Source organism: Sebastes umbrosus, chromosome 2 (assembly GCF_015220745.1).
Source record: "Sebastes umbrosus isolate fSebUmb1 chromosome 2, fSebUmb1.pri, whole genome shotgun sequence".
NCBI lineage: Eukaryota > Metazoa > Chordata > Actinopteri > Perciformes > Sebastidae > Sebastes > Sebastes umbrosus.
The window spans coordinates 1183903-1193514 of record NC_051270.1 but is presented as its reverse complement, the minus strand read 5'-3'; the positions used below and the strand labels follow the sequence as shown (position 1 = coordinate 1193514).

General features: G+C 42.5%; 1 protein-coding gene across 1 annotated transcript in view; it reads left to right on the top strand.

Moving 5' to 3' along the window:
* The first annotated feature begins 8128 nt into the window (after positions 1-8128).
* Positions 8129-9612, top strand: part of LOC119475922 (nuclear receptor ROR-alpha A-like) — a 91684-nt gene continuing 90200 nt past the window's right edge. The window contains exon 1 of the mRNA XM_037749043.1: positions 8129-8638. Within this exon, the coding sequence (XP_037604971.1) occupies positions 8545-8638 (94 nt within the window). The 5' untranslated portion in view covers positions 8129-8544. The remainder of the gene's footprint in view (positions 8639-9612) is intronic.

The window sequence follows — 9612 nt, the reverse complement described above, 5'->3', positions numbered from 1 at the left end:
TGATAATTTAATAAATATGTCATTAAATACAGCAAAAATAATATTAAAAATAAAGTTAGCCATTAATTAATTGATAAAATGAGACATAAATTGATATTTAAATTGCTTTATTTTGCATAAATAAGTTTTGGGTGTATAAATAAGGGGTGAAATGTTACTTGGTACTTCATCCACCACTGCTCCCGTCTCAGGAAAGTTTCCACATCTCTTAGTAGTGTCCTGTTCAAAAATAATAACACACAATCTTAATTTTTTAACTACTTTATCATGTATTATTTTTATGGGGACAATAACCAGTTATAAAGCATGAACCAATGTCACAGTATTTACAGCCCAAAGCTGGTTTCTTGTGCCTAGAAACACCTTTAAAACACACAAACTAAAAACTACAATACAAACTCTTGTTCCAAAACTTTACTAAAGATCCATAGATGTCCATATAGAGGAAAATATTCAAACAATTAATGATATTTTTTTAAACCTAAGCAAAGAATAAAGTGTAAAAGAAAAGGCTGCATCCAGCTGGAGGCGTTGTAACAGCTGTGAAGAGCTGTTTTTTGTGTTTGCAGCAGCTTTCCAGACGGTGCTGGTGGTGTCAGCATAAAACAGTATAAGGAGGAACACCTCACCTGTGCACCCAGAAACACCACAAGATGGCGCTCCAACAGCACAATGATACCGAGGAGGGATCACCAGGCTCACTGGACTCAACAGTGATGGAGCCGCCTGCAGCAGGTGAGTTTCCTCCAGTTGGTCTGTTCATTGTGAAGTTGAGTTTTATTATTATTGCATACTATATATTACCAATAATGTGTTTGTTATATTTTAGCATCATACACAGTGAGTATATATGTGCATGCATGTGTGTCTCGTCATCACACGTCCACCTGTGCATCATGTATACAGCTAGAGCTCAGCCTGCAACAGGTGAGTCCATAAGACAGCACCTGTTGAGCCTGCTGATTGGACCGCCCGGCCAGATAAGGAGCCTGTCAGCAGAGGTCCCTATGAGTTAAAAGAGGATTTGGCTGGAAGACGTTGCCAGCACCATCAGCATCGCTCATGGGGGACAGCATGAAGAGTGTGTCCTGAACATTATGACGTATGAAACCTCAGCATGTGATCAGAGTGACATCACTCAAAGTGAAGTCAACTCCTGGAAGAGTCACAGAGCACAAATAAAAAGCACACACAAAGCCTGTGTGGAAATTATTACAATAGAGACACAACACGGCTCCCGTTGTCATGGTAACAAGACTGTGTGGAAAATTAATCTGAGATTTCGAGAATAAAGTCATAATATTATAAAGTAGTAATTTGACGTGGTATTTTCTTTTTTTCTAGTAAAGTTATGACTTTATTCTCGTAATATTATGACAGGTGTTTTCAGTGATTTACACAGAAACAACTGAGCCAATCAGAGCTGTGTAGATGAGATTAAAGGTGCTATTCAGTGAGCACTTAAAAGTCAAGAAAGGCATACTTACTGCACGCTAAACGCCTTGCGCATCATCGTGGTATTAATACACCTTTCCATGTGAAGGGGCTGTGACTTAAAGGTGCAGTGTGGAGGATCTGGCGGTATCTAGTGGTCGGGTTGCAGATTGCAACCAAGTGAAGATTCCCCTGTGTACTAAGCGTGTAGGATATATATATATATATATATATATATATATATATAAATGGCTCATTCTAAGGTAACGAAACACAACAATTCTTATTTTAAGATGATTATATACTGAAGAAAACATATTTATTAATATTATATTCCATTTCTGCTAATAGATCCCCCGTAATTGTTACACACTGGTCCTTTAAGTAAACGTAATATTACTAGAGTGTAAAAAATACTGTTACAAGCATAGGTAACATAAGTAAAGCATCAGCAAATACTTGGTGTTACTTGGTATAAACTTGGAGGGAAATCAGCGTAGTGCAATGATACTATAACTCATGCAGCTGCCTTACAACAACGTGCACAGCTTTATCCATCAACCACACTTGCCACCACTTTTGTGGACATTTTTCAATTGACATTTTTTGACTTCCTCGTTGTTAATCATCTGGTCTGGATGTGGCTCCGCAGAGGCTGCTCATGACAAATATAAATACGATAAGATAAGATAAGATAGACCTTTATTCATCCTGAAAGAAATTCTTGTGCCAGATAAATAAAGTCAACTAGTTCAAGTGAGAAACACAAACTACAACATCACAAATAAATAAAAGCAGTCAAGTGAAACCACATCAGACTCTGTCAGTGGAGAAACATCTTTATTGAAACTTTTACTGCGACTTCCTCGCATGGCGTCGTGCACGTCCAAACACAGAAAAATGCAAATCAATGCAGTGTGTCTTATTAAAATGCATCCAGTTAAAAAAGAAAGGAAATATTCAGTGAGTGCTAATGCGCGGCATTATAATTTTAAAGCTTCCCTTTGTAGTCTGCGTTTCATCAGAGCCGGGTGTGATGAAATTATTGTGACACTTTTATTAGCGATTCATGTGAAGATGAGGGGGGGGGATAAACCAGATGCAGATGGTTCAGTTTCATTACAGGAATCAGCGACACTGTCCTGTTGGAGAGCACCGTGCGATGACATCAATAACAGACTGAAACCACAGTAGAGATAGGTTTGATTGTTACTGGTGGCGTTCAGATTACCTTCATAAACACACGGGATTCACAGGAACGAGGCAGCATGTTCTTCAACACAACTGTTCAGGATTTCATCTCATTGTTCACTGATGACTCTCTCCAGTTTATTCAGAGCTGTATTCAGCTACCGCTAACATAAACCGAACATTTCCTGCTGCTGTTGTCACAATAAAAGTATTTCATACGACGGAGTATTCGGCCACATTGAGGGAAAAATAAATAAATCTGAGATTTCGAGAATAAAGTCGTAATATTATGAGAATAAAGTCATAAGTTTACCAGAAAAAAAGGACTTCGCCTCCTCTCTATAGCAACTGAAGCATGATTCATGTTTTTTTATGGTTCTGTTTAGACACTCTTAACTCTTTGGTTCAGGAGAGACGGTGGTCCTGGTTTAATACAGAAAGCATCAACAGGGACTTGATCATGTGTTTACTTTTGACGGGACTTTGCATATGAGTTTCTCTCTCTGGTGCCTGTTTTCTGACACTAAACTTGAACTTGAAAACGACGGCAATGCAGTAAAATCATTTCTTTCTACTAAAACATGCCAACATGAGAGCTGACATCGCAGCACGTGTTTGTGTATTTGTAGGCGTATTAATGAGGTTTTTATTCATGTATGTATGCAGCTCATGTGAAGTGCAAACTGTCCAAAGAGTGGATTCTAATAAGTGAAGGTGAGTTTAAAACACCGTCACACTCTCCTGACTCCAGACGCCGATCATCTGAGAAAAGAAAAGCTGGTTTCTGATGAGAGGAGGAATATTCAGCCGAGTGGTTTCCCCAGTGCAGGACACAGTCTCCAGACTCAATAATTCATGCTTACAGAGGAGCGCTGAATTATTGAACTGAGCTGTTAGTCCGACGATGACTCACACACACACACACACACACTGTTATTCTGAGAGCATGAAGCTCCTCTGATCACCGAGGAGACGGCTATAGCTCTTCTCTTCTAACCAGCTCAGCTTTTATTTATCAGAGCAGCAGCTGATCAGTGCAGGAAACATGCTGGGGAGTTAATCCTACTAACCCAACACACCAGTAAACAGCAGGGAAACAGACCTTTCAGACATTTTGCCCTGTCATAGCAGGAAAAGCACAGCTGGAATCAAGTTTCCTAAAGTATTTTACAGTTTCCTGGTGGCACACTCCGGCCCCTATGAAGTCTCTGAAGGACCAGACTTAGTTCCAGTGACCAGTAATACGATTTTAGTTCTTTTCGTTGACTTTATCTGTGGTGGAAAATCTCCACTTTACTTTTTCGACACTAAGTAGTATCAAAATAAAAGCAGCCTGCTCCTTCAGTCTGGACTCCAGCAGCTGCTGGTATCTCCTCTCCAGATCTGACCCCTGTGACCTGCTGTACCGCGATCCCTCCACTCGACCCGGCTGAACTCAGCGCCGGTATGCAAGTCTGCAGAGTCAGACGCTGCTGGGTCTGAGGCTCACGTTAACCCTTCAAAAACACAGCGTCACCACCAAAGACGGTGACATGGCTCAGAATGCTTTAGAAGACATGAAATAAAAATGCAGGAACTGAAATTTTACTTTTTAATCAAATGAATAAAATCAATTTGAAATCTGTTAAATGATTAAAACCAAATCAAAATGAACATTATCTCTGACAGACTTTAGGCTAACTGCTGTTGATTTCTGCAACGCGTTCTCTCCCCAACTGGTCACATACTGACGCTCTGTCAGACCTCTCAGCGTCACTTTTATGTCGCAGTAAACACATGCTTAACGTTTTGAATTAAACAAAAAACGTTTGTTTAAGATCAGGCAACAAGTTAGGTATAGGAAAAAAACTACATGATTGGGTTTAAAATGACCACGTTTGTAAAGTAAAAATGAAACTGAATGTTGTGAATGCAGGACATGAGAGAACAGCTGATTGTAAAAGTGAAAGTTAAACGTATAACGCATGAGATGTGAACAGAAGGTCTCCAGGATGAAAGCCCTGTGCCTGTTCAGCGACGCCTGTTGTTTAAGGCGGCTATGACTGCCGGTATCAAGCTCTTCCCAAAGTGAGCCCTGTTGCACCTCAGTGTTCTGTACCGGTGCCCGGAGCGGGGCATTATGGGTATGGTGGTGATTGAGTGGGTGTGTGATGTCCTGTACTATTGAGATTGCAATGCGTGCAATGGCTTTGTTGTTGAGTTCTGTGACGTTGGGTGTGGGGAAACCAATTATCCTGGCAGAGAGTTGGTTATGCGTGTGAGTTTTGACCGGTTAGTGACGGATAACATGTTCAAAAAGCAGGTGGAACAGTAGAGTAGGATGGGCTGGATGATGCTCTGGTACAACAGTAGGAGGAGATGGGAGGTTGGGGGGGGGGCAACATGAAGTCCTTTAAGTTTGGGGATGACTGATAGTGTGCTGGTCAAAACTGAGTTCATCATCCAGAGTCACTCCGAGGTATTTGAAGCTGTCAACTACTTCAACTGTTTGAGGTGAAGAGAGCAACTGTGTTGTGATAGTCCAGGGCAGAGTTGTTGTCTGTGAGTAGGGCAGGAATGGCCGTGTCGTCTGAGTATTTGAGGTAGGTGGTGTTGGGTGACGGACTGGTGCAATCGTTGGTGTATAAAGCGTATACAGGAATGGGCTCAACACACATCCCTGTAGTGCTCCGGTGTTGGTGGTGAGTGCAGGTATTGTGGTCGTGCCCACCCGCACAGCTTGCAGTCTGTCACTGAGGAAGTTTTGTATGAGATGGATCAGACGGGGGTGAGTGTTGAGATGGTGTAGTTTCCGGCTCATCAGATGCCTTTGGATGGTATTGAAAGCAGAGCTGAAGTCCACAAAGAGTATCCTGGCGAAGTTGCCAAGGGAATCCAGGTGCTGGAGGAGGAGATGTAGCAGGCAGGCCACAGCGTCCTCCGTGCCACTCTTAGCCTTATAGGCGAATATGAGGGGAGCCAGTTGTGGGGCGACAACTGGCAGGATAGTGTGATTCATTATTATGGATGTTAGGGCAATGGGGCAGTAGTGGTTGAGTTCTGTGGTTCTTTTTAGGGTACGGGATTATGGTAGCAGTTTTCCAGAGGGTGGGTACTGTGGCAGTATGGTAGGATTCACAGAAGAGTGAGTGGAGGATTGGTGTGAGTTCCTGGGCGCAGGTCTTCAGCACCCTCGCTGGGATGGCCCCTATATGTTTACTGTTGCTGTGGATGGGTTTACATTGTAGTTAATGGAAAGCTTGGCGGATCTCATACCGATGCTAAAGGGTGCCTTGTGCGGCGGTATCAAACGCCGACGGCTGTGACAAAGCGTCTGTATCTGACGCCCTGAGAATAAATCAGAGCAGCAGTAAAGGAAACGTCAGTAAAACTGTTGACACATATTTAAACAATAGCCATAGTGTGTGTCTGTGTCTGTGTGTGAAGTGATTAAGCCCTCAGGCTGTGCGGTTATGTAACGTGAGCTCGTCCCTACTCGTCGTATTGTGTATAAAGGGTGTATTAGAGGGTGAGGCAGCCGGAGACGTACCTGTCACTGAGTTTCACCCTGATCTGGGTGTGATGGTGGTGTTATTAGGAGAGGAGGAACCTGTTGACCTCCAGTGTTTTAATACCAGCGTGGTAACGTGTCGCTGGTTCTGGTCTAAATATAGGTTCAATTAGTGGGGCTTGTTGGGGTGTAACTGTTGGCCTGTACGGTCTAATCGAGAGTAAGAAAACGTTTCCAACTCTTGAGCTGCATCACAAAGCAAGAACTCAAAAACCTGCTAAAGAAACCGTATAAACTCCCCAACAAGCTCTGGTACCTTCTTAAGAACTCCTCAGTATCCTCTAGACCAGCGGTCAGCAACCTGCGTCTCTTTAGCCCCTCTGCAGTGGCCTATGGTACGACGGTACGACGGAGTATTAGGGCCACTTTGAGGAAAAAAAAAAAATCTGAGATTTTGAGAATAAAGTCATAATATTATAAAGTAGTCATTTTGCGTGTTATTTTCTTTTTTCTCGTAAAGTTATGACTTTACTCTGTAAATCTCAGATATTTTTTCCCTCAATGTGGCCCTAATACTCCGTAGTACATTGTCTCTTTGGCCCTCACTGCATTAGACTTATATACTATATACATGTCTCTTTTGATAGTAAAAGTTGCTGACCCCTGCTGTCGGCTAATAATGATGACATGATCGTGATGAATGAATGAAAAGAGCGGCTAATGCAGAGTCACACATGGAAGAAAACGGTGTGATTCAATGTAACTTTTACTTGAGTAAAGTAACTTAGATGATGGATGTGTTTCATTATTTTCAAAAGACAATGAAATCAAATATACCAGATGAGTCAGTTGCATGATGTCTGTCCAGAGTGTCTCCTGCAGCCTTCCTCCACTCAGTGAACCCTGCCAGCTGTGTTACTGCCTCCCTCTCTACCTTTTCATCATTTTTACCACGAATATCCTTTTTGCCAGAAGCTTCACAGCGCCTGGAACATTTTAAAAGGAGGGATATTGCTCCAGATTTCATCACTTTTAATTAGTTCAGATGGAATAAAAGAGCTGAATATGATGATTATTATTTAGAGCTGAGGATGAGGACCGCAGCGGTTGGCAGCCTTCGTTAGCCCCGCAGTGAAAAGCCTCGGGAACGCTCGCACGTTACTCATTTCCATGTAAAGAAACCGTCCACCTGCTTCTTTTAAACTGCTCTCAGATCAGAGAGAAGTTACACTTTGCATTTTAAGCACTGAGCTGCTATTCTGCTCCTCCATAAAGTCTGCCCTCACAAGTTCCCAACTCTAGTAACACAAGCAACCAACAGCGAGGAGGTCAGAGGTCACGTTAATTTCAGCAACATGGTTCATCACAGTTAACTCAGGCATAGTAAGAGTCACAATGTTACTGACACTGGGGATGAATTCTCTGAGGTCTTACCTATCCATAGAGACCAAGATCATGCATATAGATCTGGTATTTGTGGAGCTATTCTTGATTTATGTCTGTCTAGGACAGGGGTCTGCAACCTGCGGCTCCGGAGCCACATGAGGCTCTTCAGCTCCTCTCCAGTGGCTCCTGGGGATTTATAAACATGGATATTAAAAACTGTTTTTTGTTTACATTTTCATTTTATTTATCATTGTTGTAGGTCTATGGTACGACGGTACGACGGAGTATTAGGGCCACTTTGAGGAAAACAAATAAATCTGAGATTTTGAGAATAAAGTCATAATATTATAAAGTAGTCATTTATGTGTTATTTTCTTTTTTTCTCTTAAAGTTATGACTTTATTCTCGTAATAATACGTCTTTTTTTCACGTAATATTATGACTTTTTTTCTCGTAATATTTTGACTTTATTCTGTAAATCTCAGATGTTTTTTCCTCAATGTTTTTTTTGGCTAAAATGTCTCTTTTGATAGTAAAGGTTGCTGACCCCTGGTTTAGGAGAACCTTTAAAAAAACTGAATGAATGACATCAGTAATAAAGCTCACGGTTTAGTGGCACAGTGTGCACAAGCCCCTCAGTGTTACCCAGGTTCCTCTGCATCCCTACAAAGGAAGTTGTGCTGCAGACAGAGGAAGTGCATGATCCTGATGTCCTCATGAACTTCTCACTACATCACCTGTAGTGTGTTCAGGATAGTTGTGTAGAGCAGCCTGTATCCAGTCCGGGTGTCATCCTCCAGGGAGGGCATCCAGAGCTCTCCTCAGCGCCGCCCTCCCTCCCTCTCAGCCCGGATTCCTCTCCTCCAAACGGCGCTCAACAACGCCTCTCCAGCTGCTCAGACGCTCCGCTCCTCCGGCTGTGAGCTGGCTTCTCCTCCTTATACCAGTTTGATTCTGTCAGACAACCAGCTGGCTGCTGAGCTGAGGAGGAGAGGTGGATTCTGTTGGTTTCGGTTCGTTCCGGAGTGTTTTTCGGTGCATGGATGGAGTCGTCTCCGCAGGAGGAGACTCCGGTGAGCCTGAAGGAGAGTCTGCCGGGCGGAGAGCGCCTGAGTCCGGCTACGAGACACAGCAAAGGTGAGACATGGAGCTGCTTTTATATATTCAGATTATTATTATTATCATAATCCCAGCAGGCAAACAGCCGGTTAATGTTTCTGCTGTCAACTTCAAACGGTCTGTTTGTGGATCAGTTTGACTCAGACATCAACACATTTACACTTACCCACGCACACACACACACACACACACACACACACACACACGCACACACACACACTCACGCACACACACACCACACACACACACACACACACACACACACACACGCACACACACACTCACGCACACACACTCACACACACACACACACACACACACACACACACACACACACGCACGCACACACACTCACACACACACACACGCACACACACACACACCATTCTAAATCCATTATTTTGTACACTGTAAATTCATTTAAAGAAAGAAGAAATATATTTTTCTGAAGAAATTCTTTCATTTTCAAAAATAACATTTTTGCCAGGAAAGGAAATCTGCATTATTTTTTGCATTTTGTATTTAATGACTGGTATTTCAGACTCAGTCCTTCTGCAGTTTGTGTATTCTGTACAATATGCAACAACATGGAAAACCTCATGTTAGTTTAAAGGCACTGTTTGACACTCCTTACATGTACACACACACACACACACACACACACACTCGTGATTCACTGCAGTGTGTGACAGTTTGTGGAGGCTCTGCTGTCCTTTAACTTTCATTTCATGAACGCACAAGTGACTTTTTAAACTTAGTGTTTTGGTCTCTTTAGTTGCAGTGATGCTGAATGTTGATGCTCCGGCATACAGGGATGTTTTTAGACACCAGTGTTCCTCCATCTTTGTGTCAACAGTTTGTGGAGAAGCAGCTCCATAAAGACACAGTTCTCCCCGTAAGGTGTGGAACAACTTGACCTAAAGCCCATCCAACAGAATTAGGATCAACTGGAGCTATACTATATTATTAAACTATTATTATTATATGAAATT